At 42.8% G+C, this 25,663-nt stretch overlaps 6 protein-coding genes across 6 annotated transcripts; 1 reads left to right on the top strand and 5 right to left on the bottom strand.

Moving 5' to 3' along the window:
• The first annotated feature begins 2,775 nt into the window (after positions 1–2,775).
• Positions 2,776–3,435, top strand: LOC129593590 (uncharacterized). Its single transcript, XM_055489987.1, has one exon. The coding sequence runs from the start codon at positions 2,776–2,778 to the stop codon at positions 3,433–3,435; it is 660 nt and encodes a 219-aa protein (XP_055345962.1).
• A 177-nt stretch (positions 3,436–3,612) lies between these two features.
• LOC129596108 (uncharacterized) lies at positions 3,613–7,387 on the bottom strand. The gene is made up of 9 exons (XM_055493293.1): positions 7,161–7,387; positions 6,417–6,928; positions 5,650–6,052; positions 5,218–5,328; positions 4,920–5,092; positions 4,710–4,837; positions 4,484–4,644; positions 4,297–4,397; positions 3,613–4,115 (listed from the first exon to the last, which is right to left on the bottom strand). Exons 1-9 carry the CDS (start codon positions 7,267–7,269, stop codon positions 3,897–3,899), a joined length of 1,917 nt encoding a protein of 638 aa, XP_055349268.1. The 5' UTR covers positions 7,270–7,387; the 3' UTR covers positions 3,613–3,896.
• A 1,659-nt stretch (positions 7,388–9,046) lies between these two features.
• On the bottom strand, positions 9,047–10,978 carry LOC129596551 (peptide-N(4)-(N-acetyl-beta-glucosaminyl)asparagine amidase-like). The gene is made up of 2 exons (XM_055493871.1): positions 10,287–10,978; positions 9,047–9,729 (listed from the first exon to the last, which is right to left on the bottom strand). The coding sequence occupies exons 1-2, from the start codon at positions 10,870–10,872 to the stop codon at positions 9,404–9,406; spliced, it is 912 nt and encodes a 303-aa protein (XP_055349846.1). The 5' UTR covers positions 10,873–10,978; the 3' UTR covers positions 9,047–9,403.
• A 366-nt stretch (positions 10,979–11,344) lies between these two features.
• LOC129594098 (dynein regulatory complex subunit 7-like) lies at positions 11,345–20,160 on the bottom strand. Its single transcript, XM_055490671.1, has 9 exons — positions 19,534–20,160; positions 18,664–18,987; positions 17,265–17,737; positions 16,541–16,619; positions 15,856–16,248; positions 15,172–15,539; positions 14,329–14,628; positions 13,271–13,913; positions 11,345–12,407 (listed from the first exon to the last, which is right to left on the bottom strand). The coding sequence occupies exons 1-9, from the start codon at positions 19,748–19,750 to the stop codon at positions 11,551–11,553; spliced, it is 3,654 nt and encodes a 1,217-aa protein (XP_055346646.1). The 5' UTR covers positions 19,751–20,160; the 3' UTR covers positions 11,345–11,550.
• A 1,822-nt stretch (positions 20,161–21,982) lies between these two features.
• On the bottom strand, positions 21,983–24,754 carry LOC129594076 (telomerase Cajal body protein 1-like). The gene is given in 4 exon segments (XM_055490637.1): positions 21,983–22,820; positions 23,523–23,639; positions 23,642–23,907; positions 24,612–24,754. Coding segments are annotated over 4 exon segments (1,116 nt in total). The 3' UTR covers positions 21,983–22,230.
• LOC129594084 (complex III assembly factor LYRM7-like) lies at positions 24,751–25,320 on the bottom strand. Its single transcript, XM_055490647.1, has one exon. It carries the CDS (start codon positions 25,087–25,089, stop codon positions 24,751–24,753), a length of 339 nt encoding a protein of 112 aa, XP_055346622.1. The 5' UTR covers positions 25,090–25,320.
• Between the last annotated feature and the right edge of the window lie 343 nt (positions 25,321–25,663).

Genomic DNA, 25,663 nt, shown 5'->3' with positions numbered 1-25,663 from the left:
TTAGGCCTCGTCCCGAATTCGAAGCGAATCTCGTTGCGATACAGCAACTCCACCTCGCGAGGTGGCTTCGCGTACCGTATCTGTAGGCGTGGCCACTGCGTACAGCCACCTCGTGCGGTTGAGCAACCGTACCAAAGCGAGATTCGCTTTGAATTCGGGACAAGGCCTTAGATTCTCATCGGCTTTCATTGTTGCGTGTTATCAACGGACAACGGTAACAACATTCGAAGTTCGAGCATGACCCCGCCAGTACAAGTGCACGTAATGTTCCTGACATTTAGCAGTAACGTCCAGCAGCATTTTACATTACTCAATACCACTATCAGAATTGCAAATAACATGTGGTAACTTGCAAATAATTGGAGATGATTATGCAATTCATGCTGCACTTATATACATAAATTGTACAGTATATGATTGCTTCCTAGCTAGTTCACATTTGAAACAGATATGGTTGCATCAGTTCTACCATTACAGATTGTTTTTGCTTTCATCGTACTAACGGTGACTGCATGGATAGACTAGTGAGTGCTGGTTGCTAGTCTGTTTTAATACATGCTACAATACAATTCGGTAAAATACAATTCGGTAAAATACTACAATACTACAATACATACTACATAATACAGTACTACAATTCGGTAAAATGTTCAACGACGAACGTTTGAAGTTTTTTGTGCGGTCCTTGTGCTTATGATAACCACCGTCTATCCAGAAAAATGTGTCCGCCAAATTCAGTAACTATTGTGTCACAACAGGTTTTGTCCGCTGCCCACGCGCGGGTACTTGCAACGGGTATACAGTACTGTAGTCCGTAGTAGCGGTAGTCCGCCTTCTGTAAACGACACCCATATTTTTGTCTCTTAACCGCGTACGTATGACCTGTGTCCGACGGGTTTGCGATTTTGTGCGACGCAATATCATGCAGGTTCTCGTTGACGAAGGAAATGCAAGGGTGACGGAGAGATCAGTACGATAGGAATAATTACCGTAAATAATCTATCCTACCGACCTAACTCAACGACAGAGAATGAGCTGGTATCTCAATGTGGCATAGCTAAGTCTACGAATCTACGCGATGCGAGAACTGCATCTCCGACCGATATTTTAATTATAAACTCCGACACTGCCAAAACTCGTAATCAGAGAACTGACCCCCCAAAGTACTGCCACACACGGACTTATATAGGCGCAAAGCATATCCGCGTAGAAAACCAAACTCAACTCAAAACAAAAGAGAACATTCTAGAAAGTAGAAGGAATATGAGCAAGTACGAGTAAAGATATTAACGTACGTACTAATCACTGCGAGTACGGCTATATTCCGTCAAGGGTAAACTGCAATGCCTATTCCAGATCTTCCGTTGACTACCGCGGTCAGTCGGGACTGAACTTCAATGCCAGTCTTTCTCGCCGAGGCCAGCCTTACAGCGGTGGCTCCGGACGGGTACGAATTCCGAAAAAATTCCCACAGTATAAAAAGAGCACGCCCCCGTATGAGGGCAGCCCGGGCGCCGGTTTTGAGCACCGATACCGGAAAGGTCAGCACGTGTATACCCGGGAGCGTTTCAGACCAAGAGGGAAACCATACACAACTATCCACGATGGCCGTTTTCGAGGTGACTATATTTTGCGCGTTACATCGGAGATCGTTGCCATTGACTGTACCACCCGATTATCTACGCTGGTCAATGGAACATTGCCGGGTGTTAAATGATATGGACGAACCGAATTTGACAATTGCAAGTCGACTCATCTGTGCTTAGAGGCTATAGTACCATATCTAAAGTTATGCGTACGAACGCTTTATTTTTCAAATGCATGCACAAATTAAACCTTCCATAATATACCATATGTTGGAGACATGCTGAGTTTTTGTTATTTAGCATTGGCACGGTCTAACTCAGCGCATGGCGCCCTTGTCAGATGACACACCAATGGCCAGCTAGTGGCCAATCCCACCGTATCACTACTTCGACTATGAGTTCCAGCTACAACCCGGAGATGCCGGCACCTGTTTCTACCACTCACATGTCGGCTTCCAGGCGAACACCGCGTACGGCGCCTTGATTGTCGACGAAACCTACGGGCGTCCGCCGTTTGATTATGACGACGAGCGGACGATCGTGTTTCAAGATGTTTACTACGAAACAGACGACCGGATCAAGTTCAACATACAGAATCCGAACAATCTCCTCTGGCCCGGTAATCCGAAAAACGTGGCCTTTAACGGTAAATCACGCCCCATGAATGAGACGTACGCCCGGCCGGGGCCAGGGTGTGAGATGGGCGTGATTGACGTTGCAGCGGGCGGTGTCTATCGGCTACGCTTCATCGGCGCCACGTAGCAGCTACTCGCAGGTGTTTATTGCTTTTGAGGACCACCCAGATTTAGTTCTGATTGAAGTTGACGGGAAATACATTAAGCCGTATGTGGGTGACCATTTGGAGATCAGCTCAGGGCAGCGGTACAGTGTCCTTCTGTATGCCAAGACTGGTGCTGAATTAGCCGGTCGGAGCCGGTTTTTTATGCAATTTGAATCCGTTCAGCAGATTCCGATGATGTACGAGGGTATGGGATATTGCACTACTATAATGTCCGTGCCGAGCCGGTGGACACCTTCACCTTACCAGCTGAAAAAGTGCTGACCTTGCCGCACGAGACATTTGCCGACGGTTGGCTGGAAGATCAGCTGCAGCCGTTGAAACCGCATCCGTCCAATCCGTTCAACACGCAGAGCGTACGTTAATGTCCAAGCGATCGATGCCAAGACGATGTCGGGCGGCGAGACCGAGTACTACTTCCAGAATGGCGCACCCTGGTATGAACGACCCGTAGCTTTCATAAAAGACATGCCGCATGAGCCGTATTTAGTGTCACTGTACCGCAGAAATTATAATAATTTCCCGAACTATCAGCGCGCCATTCAGGGTAACGGTTTGGACAATGTGACGAAATCCTTTCCAGCAAGGATCGGCGAAGTGCTGGAGATTGTCTGGTATCTGGTGGGCGGCAGCCAGTACGGTGATGTGTATCCGCATGCGTGGCACGCCCACGGTGACCATTATTACGACTGCGGCACCGGTCTGGGCACGTACGATCCCATGGCCAATAAGGCCAGACTGCTGGAGCGACACGGACGAATTATTACGTCCAACCTGTACCGACAGGATCCCAGTGCAGTAACACCGGTTCCCGGGAAGGTGTTTACCTGGAGGGCCATGCGGTTGCGGGTGCAGAATCCTGGTATGTGGATGATTCACTGTCACCTGCTGTTCCCCATGCTGATGGGACTGCAGACAGGATGGGTGTTTGGGGAACTGGAGCATCTAACGCCGCTGCCGGCGCACTTAGTGAGAGGGTATCTCTCTTACGGTGGATCGGCCTACGGGAATGCCACATTCGCACCACGTGTACTACATTACTGGCATTAATAAGACTTGGCTTTGCTTATGATGGTGGTAAATGGTAATGCGTTTTAACAGAAAGTATATTTGCACAAGTAAGTATTAAAGTCACTGTAGTAATATACGAGTACAGTACAATTTGTATGTACGCATATTGTTATTTTTATCGCTAATAGTAAGATACTTGCAAAGTGTTGTTTTTTTTGTACATAATTTATTTATATCGGAATGAAGCAATCTCAGTAAACCGAAATCTTTCACGGTCCTTGTTATATAGAGCAAACTTCTTGCTGTGAATGCAGTTACATATTACAGCAGGCATAGTGATAGCGCATCCAGAACGAAACGGAAATGGTACAGTTAACAGTTTCGAGCAAGTGGGGAAATACGAGGAGGCGCGCATTCTTGAACACTTGTACAACTACAGTTGATCAGTGCATTAACTTTTAAGGAATAATACAATTTCCGCTGTTTGATCTGCTACTTCTTTACACTCTTTCGCTCCACATGTACTGCACCAATTCGGTTTTACGCAGTACCCGTGGGATCTTCAGCTGTGTCGGCGAGGTGGATGAGTTATCCAGCATGTAGCGGCGCAGCCTTTGAAAAGCGCCCGGCTTAACCAAATGCAAGTCCAACGCGTCAATGGCGCCTTTCTTGCGGTAGAGATGATAGTCACTGTGATTCTTCCGTAGAGTTTCATCCAGCTGAGAAAGAAATTGTAACCGCCTTTACGTTGGTGCCGAAGTAATTGCGAAAGGAAGTATTAGTTGCATAATTACAAATATGTGTTGTGTTGCATAATTACAATTATTGTTTTATGTGCTATTTATTTTGATCGCAGTGACCACATCACCAAGCAGGGCACTACCGCAAAAGTTACTCTACCTTTTCCGAAAATTCTTTTTGGAGCGCTAGGAGATCGCAGTCGCCGTCGATACTTAGCTCCAAAAAGACCACATAACAGGGCGTACTGGATTTCGCAACAACTGTCAACAGGCATATACATAAGTAAAAAATAACTGTTTTACAGCTTGAAATATTTTATGAATGCAAAACTACAAACTAAACGTACCATCAGGTATATTAGCCGTATCCCTGGCCAGGCTTTCGCATGCCGTGAAGTCCACCACACGATCAATACTGTAGTCAACGGTGGTGATGACCTCCTTAATGGCATCCAGCATAACAACTTCTGACACTTTTTCGGCTTTGATGTTGAGCAGTTGACCCGATCTAAGCAACAGAACAAGAAAAACGGTACCCAACTGTTTCGGTTATTTCCAAGCGCAGAAATGTACCGGTACTGGAATTCGATGACTGGACACTGGTTGTAGAAGTCCACCACTTTGACAACATCGCCCAGACGGTACCGGTACAAGCCGGCTGGTGTGGTTAATACCGCTTCATAAGTTTCGCCCTTTTTAACCTAAAAAGCAAGGTTAATTTTTATTAGTGGTGTTATACCACATGATTATTGTGAGAACAATGTGATAAAGACATCAGCTAACCTGGTCCATAAAGTAGGTCTTTGGATTGGTGTCTGTGACATTTTCCAAGGGAATAAATTCCCAAAAAATTCCGCATGGCCACAGAATGTAATTAACGGAGGAACGAAACGGCCATAGATTGATTCCCAGAAAGCCTTCACTGGCACCGTAAAAAGGACTGTACAACGTGACATCTAAAGAATTAACACAGGATTTTCTGAATAGTAAGAATAAATAATAAGAACTGGATATATCTACTGAACATATCAAATTTTTTTGCCAAACTATCAACAATGTTCAGTAAATGTGTAGTAAATACCTCCGGTGTACTGCTGCCGCAGTGCATCAGCATAATGAACAAACGGTCCGGATGTGATGCACTCGATCACGCTGAGTTTTGGCCATATTCGCTTGGCGATATTTTTCATCCCTTCAAAAGAAAATGGTTGTGAAATGCATTGTACATGTCGTCATAAGCGTAGGACAAAAATTTATCATATGAATTAATATCCAAATACTGCATTAATAACTGATAATTAGTACCCATAAAACTATGTACAATATTTAAAGTTGCTACTTGTAAAACTGCTTTAATGTTGTAATGTGGTATTGCTGTGCATTGGGACTGAACGATGCTGGACCACATAGGCACGCAATAAATTCAGATCTACAGTTACAGTGGATAAATACCGAGATTAAACAAAATAAACCAATACTTTTATGGAAACTGGTGCAAATAGTATATGTGTACCTTTGGAGAATTCGGCCTCTAGTTCACTAGCACGCTCCGGATCGGGTGTTAAATATTGCATCAATGTCTTTCTGGTTTCCGGTGTGATTTGCAGTGCTGAGTTCAAAGTACCGTCACGAATGTCCTTGACTAAGGTCTTCCATTCCGCCTCCAGCTCGATAAAGGCAAAATACACCAACGACACGAAAAGTGTCTCTATTTTTGTTAAATTTTTATACCGGAGTCCAAATAACAGATGGATGTAGCGGGTAGACTCTTCGTGGGGAATATCGTATCCCGCTGGTGGCGTCGTGAAGATGTCGGCGTACTCGAATACGGCGGACGAAGCACTGACCGGTCCGATCTGCGTGCCGTTGGCAGATTTATCCAGCAGCCGACGGACGTTGTAGTAGATTCTCATACACTGAAATACAAACGCATCCCAGTAATAAAAATGCAAATAGTATATAAACACGTGTATATAAAATGCATGTAAAATACGAATAATTTAACGTAAATTTATTCAAATGATGTACTCAAATAAATATAAACACTAAAGTGTATATGTAAATGTATAAAACGTTAATTGTAAAATTACAGTATTTTAATCTGAAATCTATAATATCACTGCATGTTACAATTGATTACGAATTATGATTTCTATTCATAATAAAATGCAACGCTGTACAAATCCAGAGTACAACATTAGTTAACAATTTTTTAATTAACAAATCCTGGATAGAGAATAATGATAAGTAAAAGACGGTTTGTTAAAGAGTGGTATTTACTTTTTTGACGTTTCTGGAGGTCGGCACATCATCAGAGACGACGTTAGCGAAAATCGCTTTGATTTTCTCAAATTCCTTTCGCTGGTAATCCACCAATGGAATCCGGCTGGGCTTTCCGGTCGTTCCCGATGTCTCCCCGTAGTAAATGGGCGACTCCGACGTCATGACCTTTTCCTCCGCCTTCCCGACCATGCGCTCAAAATACTCTGCGGAATGGGCATACTTGATCAGTGGATGCACGCGGATGTAATCTTCACGGCTCTGCACTTGTTCCAATTTGGCGTCTTTGTAATATGCCGTGTCCGAGTTGTATTTGAGAATTCTCAGCAGCTGATCGGTTTGCAGCTGTCTAATATCCTTTGTGCTTTCGTCGAGTTTCCGATGATAATACCAACCGGCAAAGTAATCCTTGCGCCATTTTAGATATTTATTCCATGACACATACAGCGGGAAGTCTTTTTCGCGGTTGATCAGAAAGTCGACTCCAACGAAAAACAACACACCGGCAATGACTGCAACAAGAGGAAACGTTTTTTTAAAATGCTAAGTAAGGTTTTTTTAATTTACTTTTCACTGCTGTATTTCGAAGAACAAAATTATAAAAAATAATTTATTCAGAAAATACATCAAAATTGTACTGGAGAAGTAAATTCAAATAGTAAAATTTATACAGTGAAAATTAGACTAACAAACTACAAAATGTATCATGCAGTAACTCTGTACTGTGTATATATATACGCTCACCATTGTGGAAAAGGCTGTATAGTAATCCGAACTGGAGTACCGACAGCGTCCATGCCGGCACGATGGCGGCAGCGGTCAGCAGAAATGTTGTTTTCATAGTGAAAGCCATTGTAACCCCCACCGAATTCTCCTCCGATGCGACGACAGTGGAAAACAGGTGTAACTATAATTTTTCTTCCACGGTCCGCAATTAACGGGGGATTGATTAGCGAGTTAAGACGCCGCGGTCTGGCCTTTATAAGATTTTTATTCATGGTAGGAATTATCAGCAATCCGCATGATATCTTGCGGAATTAAGTAGAGTGCGCAAGTATTTTGGACCCGTTTTTACCTTTTGATTTTTCTTATCGCTGTTAAGTGGAACAAATTACAATAGACGCACGTGGTGTACTTGAAATTTCTAAACAATGCATTGTAAAATTTTAAGGTTTCCCTCAAACGATATTTCGTTATCATTTTCATGGATACCCCGAATTCAACCGCTAATACTGGGTCAATGGCGATAAGTTTTACTCGCAGACAAGTATGGAATACGAAAGTACAACTACGGTGAACTACCATAATCCTATGTATAGAGCAGGCATAATTAAATTTTCGTACTTATGTATCATAATGTATGCATATCTATATCTATAATTATAACTTTTACATATTTTTTTTACTTATTATAAACTGAGGTGACTATGGTACAATAAAGCATGCTTGTCGTTAATTTTGTAAATAAAGGTGTGCATGTACTGTAAATACAATGTCAAAACGACGGCGGAATTTTCTGCCGGCGGAAATTTTTTGTGGTCAAAACGACGGCGGAATTTTCTGCCGGCGGAAATTTTGTGTGGTCAAAACGCCGGCGGAAATTCTCGTGGTCAAACTGCCGGCGGAATTTTTGTAACTTTTAATTTCATTTTCTATGCGTTTTTAAAAACGATTTTGCAGGAAAAATGTATCTTACATACGTAGAACTGGGCGCCCCCTTATCAATATAAATCTCTTTATCGGGCCGCATGTATGTACAGTATGTATGGGCGTTGTGGCGTCGGCAGTTGCACAGAACGCGCGAACAAGTTCAAGTGAATACCTGAGCCGCGCAAAAGAGACAAACAAGGTGTTTGACAATGGCACTGCGGCAATGACACTGAGGTGCGATCTAGTCTGATCCCTTTGGAGCCGTTCCTGGGAAGACTCACAAGTTCTCTGAACACAGACTGGCAGAGCCAACTCAGACGAAGAATCTCTACGCGCAGAGATCTCGTGGTCAAACTGCCGGCGGATTAACTGATTGGTATTCGAGCACGTACGTATGTTCTTTTATCATTGTGTTTTTGTTTTCTTGTGCTTTTTTTAATTTTTCAACTTTTTTAAAGTTGTAGTGTTCGTTTGTCATTGTTGACTGTTTATCTGCAGAACGATGAAGCATGTTTTGAAACTAGCATTAGCAGAAGTTTGTTTGACAAGAATGCATAGATACATAATACATACTGTAGAATGTCCAGCGTGTATTTTACTGCGTGAATTAGTTTACTAATAAGTTGGTTTTGTATCAATTTGTGATTTCCGTAAAAAAAATGCATGTTCAGGAAATTCCGCCGGCAGTTTAACCACGAGAATTTCCGCCGGCGTTTTGACCACACAAAATTTCCGCCGGCAGAAAATTCCGCCGTCGTTTTGACCACAAAAAATTTCCGCCGGCAGAAAATTCCGCCGTCGTTTTGACATTGGCCCATGCTACACTACTCAAGTCTAGAGTAGAGTACTTAGTACTGAGTAGATAGTCTAAAATCTAAATAAGCATACGTCGTACAGGTATACCGATGTACTAGTACGTATTCCGACTTTTAAGCGTAAATATCCAATTCGCGACAAACTCTATCAATAATAATTATTTTTAACACTGTGTTTAGTGTGTTATTTCCTACATCACGAAAAACGATCCTGTTAAACAGAAAGGCTACTATTGTACTGACAAATGAAAAATATTAGAATCGTAAACAGGCATTTTCGGAACAAAGAAAACAGCAGCAGCGATGCATTTTCACACTGAAATCACTGACTAATTGAAACAAAGATATCTTTTAATCCATCAACATTCTGCGCTTTCTAAACTACTGTATCTGACAAAAAACATTATGACACAAGCACACTGCAGTGACTGAACTAATACTTGTTTACAAAGATAAACAGAAATCACCATGAGACAACCTTACCGAGATCACAACGCAAACACGACTAGAACATAGACACATTTACTGCTCTGATGCTTTCTCCATCTCGATCACCACTTTGAAAGGATTCTTCCAGTCTTCATTCACAAACATCCGATCCGTGGACAGTGGCTGCCGAAAGAGCTGCGCGTTCTGATAGGCATTCTGATATCCACCGGACGCCTGTGCACCCGATAATTCCGCCCGTATGATAAATTCATCCCATCCCACCGCTCGGGAGACGGATTTCAGGTTTTGCGCATCCAGAAGAACGGTGTAATCATCGCGCGAGCAGATGGTGACAACAACAACCCCGTCACGGTATAGTTTATGGGGTACGCGGACTTGCAGATTTTTCACTTGTAATCCTGGAAATAAAATGTATGTACTGTATAATTATAGATATGTCGTACAGCGTACATACACGATGAATTTATTTCGGATGAGATTGCACATGAGTACAGATTCCTTCAAATTAAATTGTATGTATACAACCGGGCAAATTCGTTTTAATGAATTTTAATCTCACTGTCTACCAATCAGATTGCAACTTTAAATTTCTCATCTATAAATTTCTTCGTGTTTGCTTCCTTTCCATTTAAATAATATTATAAAACTGACCAATAAACTGCAATAACACAGACGTAAATTTTGCTGCAAAATTTTGAAAAGAACCGTTATTGATAAACGCTAATACTCGAGAACGCATTGATTTCCAAATCAGTTTATACATCTAAAACATTTTAGCCCAATAAGACAGCATGTAATCGCTTGAAATTCAGAAATTAAAGATCTCCAAGGTTTCAAAAGGCAATTTAAAATTAATAAAATAATAAATTGTCCGCAAAAAAGTTAAAGCAGATCTCCAAAACAACTCACGGCTGCTTCCAGGACAAAGATTTCTAAAACCAAGACACCGGCTTACCAGCTTTTTTCAGATTGAATTTCCATTCCACAACACCCTGGAGAAGATTCTGCGATTTATCCCGATTCGGGTCCCGCAGAACGAGATCTCTCCGTGCCAGATAGGCCATCCCCCAGTCGTCTTCCACCTTCCGATCCACGTTACAGCAGCGCCATACGCAGCTCTTCCACCGCGATGTGCGCTTCAGATTCGCATCGTTCTGACAGACTGTACGGAAATAGGCATCGTTCACCACATTGTACAGCACTTCCATTCGGTGCTGGTTCACTTCCTCGCCTTTGGGCACAAACTCATAGCCCACGCAGTCGATTCCCGACACATACTGCTCGTAATCCTGGCAGTAGGGATTAAAGCGTAAGGGGGGACCGAATTTTTCCGGGGGGATTCCGGGGATGGCGACGGCATCGAAGACGGGGAAGCGATCGCCAGGGAAGAAAAACGACATGGTCCGCTGTTTCCAGCTGCAGATTCCAGTCAGTGGATGCTGCTTCAGTGGCTTGCAGTCCTTAGATATTAGATACGCTCCTTCAGAGTCACTGTTACAGCTTTTCCGATTTCTACAACTTATACAAGGTATGATGTTCATGTTCAATCGAAAACTTCACCGCAATAAACCGATCACCGATGACTCAAATAAATTCCCAATAAATTATTCATCCATCGTGATCAGATAACACATTCATGGTGCATCATTTTCATTTTACCGTTTTTTACGAGCACAATCACTACAGTACAGTACTCCTACAACTTGCGTCGCAAAGCCACCCGCCCAAGATGGGGTTTGACTTTGCGTAATGCTCGATACAACCAAAGCCTGGTTCTGATGAAATACTCGTACACTGGCTGTACAATGTACATACGAAATACAGTACCTACAAAATTAAGCATTTCACTGCACATAAATTATTATTTTTTGTTAACATTTTTATTAAAGTACAGTAGTACGAAGTACTACTCTGATCTTAATTTTTAACTAGGAAACGGAGCGGAGCAGGCCGGAAACGGTTGATGGAACTGAGCGTTTTCATATTATACGTGTTCAGAAGTACGGAGCTTCCTTGATCTTTCTTTTATCCACAGAATGCAAATGCTTAGTTAACTTAGAAACACTTTAAGAAGTAGAAAAAAAGAGGCAGCCGATGAATACTTCTTCTAAAAGAACTAACACATGGGTTGAAAGCAAATGTAGCAAAAAAAATGTTTCGGGAAGATTATGTGCTGTAACTAACTTTAACAATCTGTTGGAGTGTTGTGGCTTCGCTCATCATCGTTTGTGACCCATACTAGAGCTGCGCCCACCATCCTTCGTCCCCTCCCAGGACTGCACCTCCACCTCGCCTTCATCCGAATCCACCTTCCACTCCTTCTTCCCCTTTCCGGTACCCTTCCCCTTCCCCCGCAGATCCCCATCAATCACCTGCTCGCGTGTCTCCAGATGCATGCCCCGCAACCAGTCCGCAAAACGCGGATCGCGCAGCAACCACTCATTGGCCCGCTTCAACTTGGCCGGTCCATGGTACTGCAGCAACTCCTGCCGGCGCTCCAGCAGATGCATCCGGAACTGGATGGCACTCTTCTCGTTCTCATATAGAGTGTACTCTTTCGGGGTCACTTCGCCGGTGACCTGGGCTTTGCGGAATTTCTCGTTTAGGATCTGCAGTTTATGAAATTCATCTTCATGATTCTTTTGCAACGAGTTGGCGGTGTAGAGGAGACGCTCTTTGATGTCTTCGAGTACCGCTTGGCGGATGGCCAGTGCGTCGTCCACGGAAGCGATCTGGTTGTCGCCGTAAGCGGCCATGTAGGGCGCCGCCCAGTCGAAGGTTGTCGGGTCGAAGGTGGGTTGGGATTCTTCTTTCTTCGGCTGCGGCGCGATGGAGGCTTGTTCGGTTTTGCGTAGGACGGCGGCGGCCCGCGGGTGCCGCTCAATGTCGTAGATGGAGTGCCACAATGCCGGGTCTTGTTCCTCTTCAATACGCTGATTGATCTCGTCGTGGAAGTCGTCCTCGGACCGGCGCACGCTGATGATGGCGTTGAGGGATTGCTTGTAATGGTGGACCATTTCGTCCCAGATATCGATAGGTACACGTTTCTCTTCCTTCAGCTGGTCACGGAAAACAGCTGCAAAAACGTATGGTTACTGTATCATGTTTTCCATTCGAGCAGAAAGTAATATCATTAAAATATATTTGTCGCTTGAATCTGTCTATCTATTTTTGACGCTTGAACTCTGTATGTGTACAAAAAAATTACGGTAGGTTTGAATTAAAAGAGTTAAACTCAAATCGTGCATAAACTGCAATGGCAATAACGCAGAGCAGCGCGCCTCTTCACTACAGTTTCAAATCAATCCAAAGGAAAAGCAATCACAATCGTGTATTATGAAAATATATATAAATATTACTTTGTTGTTTAATCAGCTTAACGTCTACAACGATCAGGAGAAACCTGCACGAGGTTGTAGACAAACGTAGAAGATCAGCTGCCACAATAATGGGCAGCCACTTTTAACAGTGCTTTGAGATATCGCCATAACTTAACAAGTATTACTCATTTACGGCATTTAAATAAGAAAACAAAAGAGATCACAATTTAATTACAATTTAATTTTTACAGCACAAAATCGACTCTACAGTAACAGAGTACATTATATCTATACTCGTATTTGTTATAGAATAATTTACTTGCTTACAATGGCCAGAAGAAAAAACAATGCAGTAAGTATTTTAAAACATGGCATACAGGTGCACGTTATAAATGCTTTGAATTTGCGTTTATACGGCTTACGTATACGAGTAAGTACTCTCAGTTTTGGATTCTTTATTGCAGCAAGAACCTGCGACAGAAATATTAAAAACTGTTTTAAGCTGTATTCCTCTACATATGGCCAAGCTTTTGCATTCTTGCGCTGAACCGTTAAAAAAAATTAAAAAATTTGATATAACAAGGTGTAGGCGTACTATCATAGGTACTAACTTACTAACCCATCATAACATCCTCGTTCATCCGCAGATATCCCGCCGGCAACTCCGACCCGGCTTGCGGCGTCTCACTAAAATCCGGCAGAATAAACCGGCGCTGTGTACTGGTCACCAGATCTTTCCCCGGCTGAAACACCAGCAACAGCTTATTCTCCCCGACATGATACTCCCGAATATAGATATCCACATCCGGATCCTGACACTGCGGATCCCGGTCAAACTTCTCCCGCACCACCGCCACCGGACGCTGATCCCCTTTGCACTTCAATGCTTCCACGGCGTACGAACGGTCAATTTGGGTGCCGTAGCTGATATAACGCTCCACCAGACGATCCCGACGACCCCGGTAAAACCAGTGGATGCCGTCGGAGCGTTGTTCCAGACGTTCCAGGCCGTCGTTACGGTACTGGTGGTAATAGGTCATCATGCGGAGGGTGTTCTCGTGGACGTCATAGGTGTTAATGGACCGGTACAGTTCACTGAATTTTGGCGGTTTTTCCGAGTGGATTTGGACGTCGTGCATGCGGATGGCTTTGGTGTGGCCGGGTGCAAAGTATTCCCGGAGTATACCGTCGCGGATCGTGTGTTTACGATATTTCAGACGGTCACGCCGGTTTTCGTACAATTCCTTTACTTCCATAATGTGCTATACGGAATAAAATAGTTCCCCTGCGTAAATTAAATTATAATAACGCAGTTTTAACACGCAGATCTTTTTACTTTACATTTTAATTTTACTTTTATTTTTATCTAAATCCACGGTGTATGCATGCAAGCGTCAAGTCAAAAATAAAATATAACAATTAAAGTTTATGATACTTGGTCTACAATGTCCGAAGCACAAAAATAAATAGCAAAATGCTAAGGAAAAAATCAATGTGCTACCCTTAAACTTCTCAATTGCAACAAAGAAGTTAAGTTTTGATAGTAACAAGTACTTACTATAGTGTGAGGTAAGTAAGTAAGTTCTTGATATACTACCTATATAACTACCTATAGTAAGTTCTTGATAGTAACAATAAAAAATCAGCCGGCATTAAAATTAGCCGGCAGTATCGTACCGTTTTCTTGCGGTTGCTGAAGATGATAAACTTATTGACCAGTCCATCTTTCCGTTCGTACTGATGATAATATTCCATATCGCATTTCAGGTAGCGATGCAGACGGTATCCATTCTTACAATACCGTAAATATCGTCGCCGAGAAATCACTAGCGGCTCACTCCACGGTCGCGGCATCTCGAAACCGCGAAACGGCCATGCTGCCACCTGGCACTGCGACGGAGCGCCCTGGATGTCTTCGGCGAAAAGTTTACATCCCACTGTGGCCAATAAGTCTTCGGAATCCGTGGTCCCATCAGTCTGCAACGCATGTCCTGATAATCTATTATGAATCTGACAACATTTACAATTATAATTATGTTATTTATGTACACCAGTGCTTTATTTCACGATGCTCATGGTTACAACCCGGCACCACGAGTACGGCTTAAAAAATCAGATTAAGTTTTGTAGAATTAAAGCAGCCAGCATCTTTAACGTTATCATGCAGTTTAAGTTGTTTAACACGTGGCAAAGTGTAAACCGTATCTTTTCTCCTAATTACGTGCCTGTACTTCCGATGCGTTGCTGCGTAGTGCAATGGCTAAAGCACTCAGACGTCTACCCAAAATCAAGCACGCTGAAGATAAATAATTAATACTAGTTTTGGACTACTGATTTAGTAAGTTTTTTATGAATGTCTTCCATAGGAAAAGTCTCAAATTTTTATTCAAATAGCAAACACCGAGGTGGTTTTATTTTGAACGGAAGCTTTTCCTCGGTAAGTTTTCGCACTAGCATTGTAGCACAAAGTGACACTATGTTTCCGTACCACATCTGGGTTTATAAAGAAATGCGACTTACAATACTAGCGGACCCCTTTCCGGCGTCGGCTGCTGTCTCCCGGAACACCGGCTCCCATTTCTGGATATCGCTGACATCCCAGCTGAGTAGCTGTTCCCCCGTCGGCCGCGGTTGCATGTTGACATAGTACTGACGGTGATTGAAGATGCTCTCAATGTCGTAGAATTCCGAGTGGGTGGCCGGGAAGGCGGTGCCGGTCAGCGGTTCAATGAAGAACGCATCGGCAATGTCACGCTTCCCGGGAACAATCACGATCCAGGCGTGGACGCGCCGGTGGAAATACGGATCCGTCTCTGGATTCTCCTCGTTGTCCACGTCGGGCTGCGGACCGGCGCGTTCTTTCTCGTTGGCCAACAACTCCGCGAGGCCTATATTCGATTAATAGTCCAGCATAAAAAACCATCAACTATAGCATCACACAAATTGGTATGCATTCAGTATCACAAAGTTTAATTATTATGGTATCACAAAAAACTATTTTGAATAAGGATCATAATTTATTAGGTACTATAGTATTTCAAAACAATGTTACTAATTCATTATCATAAAATAAAATATACAGCAGAAAAAAATTAATTCAACAGGGTATCGCAACTGCCACTTATTTACTGCAGTGTATTTGCAAAGAGCATTGACTTGTACTAACAGCCACTACACTACAAGCAACGTCAAAATCTTTGTAACCTTTAATGTTGGCATTGCGCTCCTTAATGCGCGCCGCTCTCTGCCGGTTGATCGTATCCTTAAACACTTCACAGGCAATTTCCGAATGCAGATCAGCAAAATCAAAATCCTGTTCGTACTGCGGAATGATCGTGGGCAGCGGTTCCTGTGGTACACAGGGACACACCCGGTGGCTCTCGTCGCCGGTACAGATAGCTGCGCTGGCGTAACCGACGACGATGTACGCGTCGTAGCCCACACCGATCAGTACCGACGCCAGTAGGAAGCAGTAGTCGAAACAGTTGCCTTGTCGCTCCCGCAACACAAAACTCGGGGACATGACGACGGTCGGCGGAATATCGGGCGGGTTGAGGAAGATGTATTCCAGCTGGTAGGCGAAAAATCTGGCAATCCCTACAAGATGACCGCTATCACTGCGGACAAACAAAATTCACCAGAAAGGAAACCACAATAAAAAGACGAAAATGCTACGAACAATTAACAATACACAAACTCCTTATTATTATTATTATTACATCAGGAGCAGACAACCCGCTAAACGGGACTTCAACGTCTGGTCGGTAGTAATGCACGCCCAGTAAGAATAGCTAAACAAAAGACAAATCAGCAAAAATCTAAGCATAAATTGCTTTTTGCTATTAGTATTAGTGAAACGATATTAAAATAATTATTGTGGGAAACTCACCATCCCATTGGAAGAGATCGTGATAACTGAATATGGTCGGACGGATGGTTGTGCAGACAAATCGCGGTACGCCAACTTCCTGTAAGCGGAATTCTTGAACTGCGGATCAGTGACCACTGCATTGTAACGTACGTTATGAATGAATCGAAAATGTGTCTGTATACTGGCAAGAATTGTAGTATAACGGCAAAAAGCATAATAAGGACCAAATGTTGTACGCCAGCTTAGAAAACAATTTCAATGGCTCGTATTAGGTGCTTAGTTCTTGCAATAAGTTTTTTCAAAGACGCGTAAAAAAATATATTTTTCTCTCTGAACAAATAAAATCGTAATTTCCTTCAGCGCTTCAAGAACGTTTTAAAAATCTAATCGAGCGAAGCTAAGCGAAGGTCGATTTCCACGAAACCAAAAATTTTTCGGTCACATCGGTCATGTCAGTCACGCATTTACAATTTTAAATAAAATATGGAAGAGCACACCAAAAAATAATAAAAATAAAAGAAAAAATCTTTTTTAAATATAAAAAAATATTTTTAAAACAGTTTGTTAAACTTGGTTTCCCGCTTCGCTTCGGCCTTTTAGTGCAAGCCAACAGCGGTGCACTTTCCTGTTATTACTGCTGTAACGACACAATCTACTAACATTTTTCGAGTAATACAATGATATTTCTGAACACAACGTCTATAATTTTTCGTTTCCTCGCTTACCTGCTGGTTTAGCTTACATTAACAGGCGTCAAAAACAGCGGCTTCCGGTCGGGATAGGCGTCGGTAAATTGTCGTCGAAAGTTACTGACGATGGCCAGGCACTGACTCTCCTTCTGCGTATACTCATAATAATGCGGCGGCGGCGGCAGATCCTCGTCATCCGACGGCGCCACCAGCACCATTTCCGGCGCGGTCTCCCCGGCATCCTCCACTCCCAACTTCCCTTCATCGTAATAATCCTCCGACTCCTGGATAGAGGTGACGCTGGGCGTCGAGTCTACTTCGACGCACTCCGCCTCGTGAGCGGCTTCCGTCTCTTCGTCATCGAGATCCAGTGCATCACCGGGCTTGGTGGAACGCAGGAGGGCGTCGGATTTGGTGGGTTTGGTCAGACCGGCATCTGTCTCGCCTCCGACGAAGGAACCGTAGGGAATGATGCGGGTGCCGTACGTGGTTAACTCCGCATCGGGCTTTACGATCGGCGGCTCACCTAAGGTAGAAAAGATTTGAAAAACGAAAGAAACTACGAAAAACCAAAAAAATAAAATTAAATAGAACACAAACTCCAGATAAAATATAAATGTTTATCTTTACAAAATTACGTGCAAACAAATACGCAGTATTATTCTAGTGAAAAGTGTACTCGTAGGTTTTAAAACATATTATATTGCAATTTCATTAGGTAAATGAAATGCCCATCAACTGACTAACGAAACAGAAGTAAACCTTGTACTTCGCATGGGGCCTTAAGTTTTCCCCTCATATAGTACGGGAAATTTCGTTTTCCCCCGCATATGTGCCGCTTAGTCGCTTACACGAATGCAGCCTAAAGTTGGCTGCAGCTAAAAAACCGGTTTCTGGCCAACTCGGCATATCCAGTTGCGCAACTCAGATGAAGGCAAACGTGTTGCCGCAGCGCACGCGGCTTTAAACTGCAGTCAGCTTTAAGCGTGTAAGCGACTAAGCGGCACATGTGCGGGGAAAACAAAGTTTCCCGTGCTGCATGAGGGGAAAACTTAAGGCCCCATGCGAAGTACCAAAAGTCATGTGCTCGTAGAATAAGGGTTAAATCTCGCCGCCGCGTAACCGTCCCGAGACTTGATGTACTGCACAACGATGAGTAATAGCTCAAATAATTCAACCATTCTTTTCAAAAATTTTTGTTCGGTACTCGTACTGCAACTTATGGCATGGTATCCCATGGTATCCCATAATATATGGTATCCCATAATTATGGGTTGTACGTCGATTAACGGCATTTAACGCCGTAGCGTTGACGATTATTTTTTAGCTGATTTTCAAAAGTTTACTGATACCAGCTGTGGTATCCGATTCTTCAGTTAATTAATGCACAATATATCAGAGTAGAAATCAAGAACGTACAAAAACTGTTTCCTCCTCACTAATATCGAATACCTTTGGCAATCATTTCAGCCAAGCTTTCCACTAAGCTCTCCGTGGACGTTGTGGATGAATCGGTGGGTGTTTCTTCGGGCGAGATCGTGCCCCCGGCCTCCTCATACGTCCCATACAGTCCCCGATAGTTATCCTCGGATGCCGGCTGGACACGGCCCAGTTTGGTCTGCCGGGGCGAATCTTTGCGGACGTGACCTTTCGATCGGGCCAGCCGCAAGCGGGAGTATTTGTCATCTTTCTGCCGCTTCTTATCGCTTTCAGCCTCAGACGGCGACGAAAGTTCTAGTCCCGCTTGCACGATCAATTTCTCCAAATATGGTTCACCTTGAGAATTTTAGAAAACGAAATATATTGCTTTCGCATGTTGCAAATTCAAAATTTCATCGATCAATTTATCGGACCGAAAGTACCGGTATGTCAAATTTACAATTCTAGCACAGGATAGACCTAACCATAAGAGATGAAATTACATGTAGCATAAAAAATAACACCATTTCAATTCGCGGGTACTTGTTAACAGAAGATTAATCCCAACAGTAAAAACATGGATATCAGAAAATGTTACAAAAGCTAGCGGATTTTGTATGGATTATTAATACCAGCACCAATTAATACCATAATCGTCAAAGAACCCAAAGGGAAACAAACCGTTACACTACCAAAATCACCACTCAATACGAAAAAAAAGCAAAGCGATTGTTGATAAATACCACGCGACAAAAAAAAACTTCAACAAGCAACTTAAAATAAGGAACTGTTAAGTTTTTTTAAAATAAAAACAATATAAATACTCAGAACTTGCATACATTAGCCAGCAGCATATAGATGTGCTGTTTCGCGCAAAAAATTTGTTTGTCTACGGACATGTACCTTCATTCTCCACACGATCCAGAACATCGAGGAGTTCCTTCAGATACGGATCCTGGAGATCCGCCGCATCCAGCATGCCCAGCTGGTCGATAGTGACAGACTGGTGGGCGTCGCTTGGCTGATCACTGACGTCATTACTGACCAGGTCAACAAATTTCTTGCGGCTGTCCGAATGACCTGCCACAGTCTGTTTATCGCTGGACTGCCGGGGATCCATGTGAGAAGGGCGGTTTGTTATAAATTGTCTTGGCTTACGAAAAAATTACAGGAAGCAAATTACAGTCGCAAACGACGCCATGATACGAACATTAATCAATTACGCAAAATCTGTCTGCTGATTTCATGCGTTTACACTGCACATTTACAAGTGTTATAAACATACTCGTACTTTGCTAAAGAAATTTAATGCAATTATAATTAAGCTATCCACAATTTATGCCTGTTCCCCAATAAATAAAATAACAAAGGCTCAGTAAATATGTACAGCATGTAATTATACAAACTGCCTGTTATAATATATTAACAATTGCGCTAAAACAGCCAGTTAAATTCAAGTACACATCTTTTTTTTACACTGCCGTTACTGGAATGTAAGCCTTGAAAACTGGATTTTCAGGTTAAATCTAGTAATCCAATGCAACTAGAAAAGCCAAAATACAGAATAAATAATGAACGCCTATAATGGAGCATACTATTCATTTTTAATTACAGTACTTACTGTACTTATTCAGTTATTCTTAAGCGTAATGTGCGACAGTACGAGTAAAAACTTATTTTCCAGCCCGGTAGGTTGTAGATTAATGTTACACATACTTAATAATATTAGTAATTATGAAAGTGCATGCTGCAGAAACCGTGTGACGGTCACGCAGCAACAACAGCTATTCTTATCATTTTTTTTCTGAAAAATTTCCAGAAGTGCATTTTTATATATTCACTGGTTTGCTATTCATGAGCCATGACCACATTCCCATCTGTGCTGCAAGCGCCATCATTCTAATGATTCTACGCGTAGAATCGTACGATGCCTGTCAATATAGCAACAAGGCGTTTGCAAATTCGTTTTATAAAAATACAAATGCTTGAATGGCTTTTAATTCCATATTTTGATTCCACACTTCATATCAGCGATCGCAGTTTTTTTAGCAAGTATAATAATACGAGTAATCAAATGATGAATCATCTGGCAGACCAATAAGCGCATATACAGCCAAAGTGACTGCACTGTAGGCACGTAGCGGAAAAAATACGAGTTCTATATTTCTGATTTATTTACTGTAATCTGCGGTTTACCGCGAACAGCTTACTGCAACACAGACAACACTTCAGAGTGAGAACCTTTCAAGAAAAACTCGAAGGCCAACTTTTAATGCGGAAATATTCACAGACTATTATTTAAATCATCCAGGTCGTTATTAATGCCGCGAACAATATCCAGTATCTGGCAATAGCATTTGGAAGATGTTCCACGACAACTACCCGGGCCAAACCTATTCCGCGTGCACATTCTGTTGCAAGCATCCGCGGAATTCAGTTGGGGATCACACAGATCATGCAGAGCACTGCGCCGGTAACGCTGGACTGACACCTCGTCGGCAGCTGCGTTTTCTCCAAAATAATAAGGATAGCCATTAACCACTGCTATTAAGCACACCGCGAAAGATACCAAAATTAAGGCCTGCATAGTTGTACAGGTGTATGTAAAGCACTACGTTTTCGTAATCCAGAAATTTATCCACCGAAACGCTTATCCGTTAATTAACGCAGACCCGCGCAGAAGCACAAAGCAGATTAAAATACGTGCACAACCGGTGTCGCAGCGGCATATATCGTACTGTATATATACTACATACAGTAGGTGTTTCGTTACTTCTGGACTATGGCCCATAAAGGCGATAATCAGATTTCCATTTAACAGACTGCGTTTACTTCGTACTGGAATTTTAGTACGGTAAAATAATTAATGCACTCCTCCTATTACCGGAAAAAGATCACATACTTGATATAAAAAATTAAATCTGCATCAGTGTGGTCGGACGGTAGGTAAGATTACGATCGTACTTCCAAGCATTTGCAGCAGACATAATTTTAGTTTTCAGAAGGTAGCCCAACACACCAGTAGGTTGCGAGAATCGATAAAGAAAAAACTGCATGTATAGAAGTACAGTAGTCACGCCAATTCCTCTAACAGCTGTAGATTTGTACGCAGAAAAAGGCTTACAATTCACGGCGCAATGAACTGCTCCGTGATTTGGGGATGACCGAAAAAAGCCGCGTCCATATAACTTACAAAGAGTTAGCGTTCCTATTATCTGTTCGTATTGAACAAAACTAAGAAAGCTGCTGATTAATTTTGAAAATTTCACATTCCTCTTATATTCGCGTAATTTTATGAGTAAAATTTACTTATACTACTCCTTGCAGTATATTATTACCTGCAGCTATTGAGTTCAAGATATCCAGTTTTAACGCCATCAGGCAAAATAAATCGATGAAAGGCAGCACCCGCCATATCTTGCACAAAAACAAGGGGAAGACATTTCATCACACTCGTTTACAACCACTTTGGATTAAGTATACAAACAGCTGCACTGCGCACAGCAACAATAAACCAGTAAAACTGTTTTTAACAAACACTTACATATCACTGCAGCTATTCACACTCACAAATGATGCAAAAGGCATTCTTTCTCTCACTCAACCAACATACCACAACTTGAGCGTATTATCCTGCGTTCCTTGAGCGATAACATCCCCGCTGTCATCATCGTCCATTTCCGTCAGATGCCGCTGTCCGGACGCCGTGACCAGTACCGGCCAGGCAGGATGCCAGCTGACCCCGTTAACCATATCAGCATGCACGGGAAACGTCCAGGCTTTCTCCCCCTGCAACTCCCACACCCCCAGGACGCCGTTCTGCATCCCAGAGACCAGGAACGTCTCACTGGGATCCATGTCGAACGTCACCCGCTGATTGGTATTGATATTCCGTCGAAATTCTCGCAGCACCTTCCCCATCCGCAGATCCCAGCAGAAGATGGACGGATCCATGCGGGCGCCGCTGTACAGCCGGCGTCCGTCCCTGGAGAAGGTCAGCTGGGTGATGCCGCCGGTGTGGGACTGCAGCAGGCTCATGACTTCGCAGTCGGCGCTGTAGATCCCGATGGTGCGGTTGTAAGAGCCCAGAGCGATGAGATCCACGCCGCTCGAATCGAAGGCGATGCTGGAGATGATACCGCCTTGTTGGGATTGTTTGGCGCTTAATCCGATGGTTGTACACTGATCACCTGCCACAAAAACATTTTGATTTCACACTGCGGCAAGAGAATACCAATTAAAGGCCGCAGTAATTCGGTAAAAATATACGACAGAAAGCGATAAGTTTATCTGGAAATCGAAATAACGAAACTCATATCAATGTCATATCAACTGTTATAGAACAGACACAGCAAGACACAAATATTTTATTTTCAAATATTTGAACGAATACTCTATTTAAAATAAAGAATGTTCACAGAGAATCGTACTGCATCGAGTGCTTATTTGTGCTGCGATTTATTCACCAACTCCGTTGAAGGTGATACCAATTAAAAGCCACACTACTACAAAACTACCACAACAACATTTACCTAAACATGCCATAAGAATACGCAGATTGTTTTGCTGATTTTTAACGCTAATGTAAGAAACGAACCTGTTCAAGCAAAGTAGCCAACTAACGTAAATATTCATCTAAATGAACTTTTACAAGGAAATGTCATGCAAAGTTAAAAACCAAACACAAATGTTTTATACGATAGTGCTGACTATGATTTCTTACGTCGATTTAAACACACAAAATGCTTCATGTTGAGAATTAAAGCAGCCGACCCATTTCAAAGTTTCAAATTCTGGGATAACTTCACTCCTTCAGCTGATAAGAAGTTCATGCAGCACAAGCAGGCACTTTCCCACATACTTTCGAGCTTATTATGCGAATTACCAGTTACCTGGACAAGAAATATCGAATAATCTCAGCGTATTCTTGTATCCGGCATAAATGATTTCCCCGCTCGGATCCACGCCTACACTATGCGCCGCAATAACCGCATCAGCATAATCTTTCCAATATAACTAGCGCGCAGTGCACCCGTAAAAGCGTCCCATAAATGTACAGGAGCGGTCTTGGCCGTCGTGATGAAACAAGCCGTTTCCGGGTGGAGAGAGCTCATCTTGGGATACCACACATAATCATACACTAAATCCACTTCACGCACACACAACGCCGAAGTCCATGGCTGGGCTTCCGCGGGTAAAGAGCTTAAGTCGGGAGCGTTAAAAATGCGCAGCACACAATCGGAGGAGTTGGTCAGCACACACGAACCGTCGGGAGCCCTAATAAAAAAATAATACGCTGTGCAATTCATAGTAACACACTACAAAAGTCAAAATGCAGTATGTACAATATATCAAATGTGTCAAAATCTGTTACAAACTTACACGCAAACTGTATCAAATAAGATCAATTTGAGGCATCACTACCGTACTCGAATGAGCAGTGAAAATTTTCAGCAGTTAGAACAGCAGATGCTCGGTTAAGAACATCAGATACAAATTAATTACAATAAACCACACAAACGAAAAAGCATCGCACGCAAAAAACCCCACCCGAACAGCTTCCGCTAGGATCATTACAGCAATTTAACTGGACCTCGTAAAAACACGACGTCATAAAAAGCGGACAGACAAGAGAAGCAAAAAGAAATTGATTACTTTCACAGTTTCACATAAGCTAGACAATTTAAAGCTTACAAGTTACAATTAACAATTAGTTGCGCCCTTCCGCTTTCACATAAAAATTGGAAAAGATTTTCAGTTTGACTTGAGCAGCTCCCTTTGCGTGCATTCCTGTAAACCTTACTCATGCGTAGCGTTCTACTGGCTCAGTACTGTAAGTACACTTTTTAAACCTTTATATTGTTATCATCAAGACATCGTAGCGTAAAACGTAGTACTGTGGCTCGCTAACTTTCCACGAAGTACTCTAATCGCGCCGATCTAAACTCAATCAAAAAAGGCGCAGACCGCACTTTGCTTACCATTTACAGCCCTTAAGGAAATTATTTGCAGGTTTTCCCTTCCCGTATTCATCCGCCACATGGGTGAGGTAGGGCGGACGCGAAAAATCATACAACGACACCGCAGCATTCCCAACAGCGGCTGCGTCCTCCGTCTCCGTCATGATTTCTCCACCGGTGTCTTCTTCAGCATCTGGGCCGTCGTCGTTCCCGTCGTGCCCTCGATATCCGCGAAACCGGCGGGGAACTTGACTTCGTAGTTGCCCTTGTCGTTCAGGCGTCCCTGGAGGACTCCGAAGCGCAGCACGCGATCCACTTGGATAGCGACTTTAATCAGTTCCAGCACTTTCTCCTTATCCGTTTCCTCACGGTTCTTACGGATTTCGTCCTTAATCTCGTCCTTGGCTTTGCAGCGGGCGTAGTGGTCGTCACCGAAGACGGAATCAGTGGTGCGAAGCAGCTGGCGGTATATAGCGAAGACCTGTCTGCGAAGGGACATTTGGCCAGAAATCAACTGAAACAGTCCGACTCAAACTCAATAGACACGCAAAGATGATATGTCAAAACAAAACACCACCAAAATCGGATCGGATTCTAACTGACCAAAAATTGGAAAGCGCTGATAAACTTCTGCAAGTAACAAGATGCAGTTTTTCTAAGGTTCCAAAGTCACAAGTGAAAATCAACAGACAAAATAAAACTGAAATAAAAAGGATAAACCAAAAATTGTCCAAAATTTCCCAAACATCGAAAATTTCTTGAAGTATCACAGTACGACTTCCAATCAGCAGCACTTCCAGCGGAAGTGCTAATGGAATGCTTCGCATAAAGCCAGTCGGAAATGGAACCGGATGCTTGCTGTCAGCTGTCAACTGGGCCACTGGCTACTCAGTCGCTGTTTTCCAAATTTTCTTAAATTCTATTGACCCCACTTCAGTGTAATTTTTAATTTATTTAACTGAAGAAATACCTTTTTATTAAAGGCTTCCCGGATTAAATAAAGCACTTAGAGTTCAGGCACACAGGCTGACACAGCTACAAAGTGCCGGCACGAAATGGGGAATGTGAGAAAG

This window comes from Paramacrobiotus metropolitanus, unplaced genomic scaffold, assembly GCF_019649055.1.
Source record: "Paramacrobiotus metropolitanus isolate TYO unplaced genomic scaffold, Prichtersi_v1.0 Parri_scaffold0000003, whole genome shotgun sequence".
NCBI classification, from domain to species: domain Eukaryota; kingdom Metazoa; phylum Tardigrada; class Eutardigrada; order Parachela; family Macrobiotidae; genus Paramacrobiotus; species Paramacrobiotus metropolitanus.
Note: the sequence above shows the minus strand (reverse complement) of the source record. Positions and strands in the feature narration are given on the sequence as shown.

Coding starts and splice junctions, on each gene's coding strand:
- LOC129593590 (XM_055489987.1), top strand. CDS start 2,776: ATGTCGGGCGGCGAGACCGAGTACTACTTCCAGAATGGCGCACCCTGG.
- LOC129596108 (XM_055493293.1), bottom strand. CDS start 7,269: ATGGCTTTCACTATGAAAACAACATTTCTGCTGACCGCTGCCGCCATC. Junction 4,645..4,709: donor GTCATCGAATTCCAGTACCG/GTACATTTCTGC, acceptor TCTGTTGCTTAG/ATCGGGTCAACTGCTCAACA. Junction 4,116..4,296: donor AAAAAGAATTTTCGGAAAAG/GTAGAGTAACTT, acceptor TTTCTTTCTCAG/CTGGATGAAACTCTACGGAA.
- LOC129596551 (XM_055493871.1), bottom strand. CDS start 10,872: ATGAACATCATACCTTGTATAAGTTGTAGAAATCGGAAAAGCTGTAAC. Junction 9,730..10,286: donor ATTCAATCTGAAAAAAGCTG/GTAAGCCGGTGT, acceptor TTTTATTTCCAG/GATTACAAGTGAAAAATCTG.
- LOC129594098 (XM_055490671.1), bottom strand. CDS start 19,750: ATGGATCCCCGGCAGTCCAGCGATAAACAGACTGTGGCAGGTCATTCG. Junction 16,620..17,264: donor TGTTTTTGACGCCTGTTAAT/GTAAGCTAAACC, acceptor TTCCGCTTACAG/GAAGTTGGCGTACCGCGATT. Junction 13,914..14,328: donor TCAGCAACCGCAAGAAAACG/GTACGATACTGC, acceptor TATTCCGTATAG/CACATTATGGAAGTAAAGGA.
- LOC129594084 (XM_055490647.1), bottom strand. CDS start 25,089: ATGTCCCTTCGCAGACAGGTCTTCGCTATATACCGCCAGCTGCTTCGC.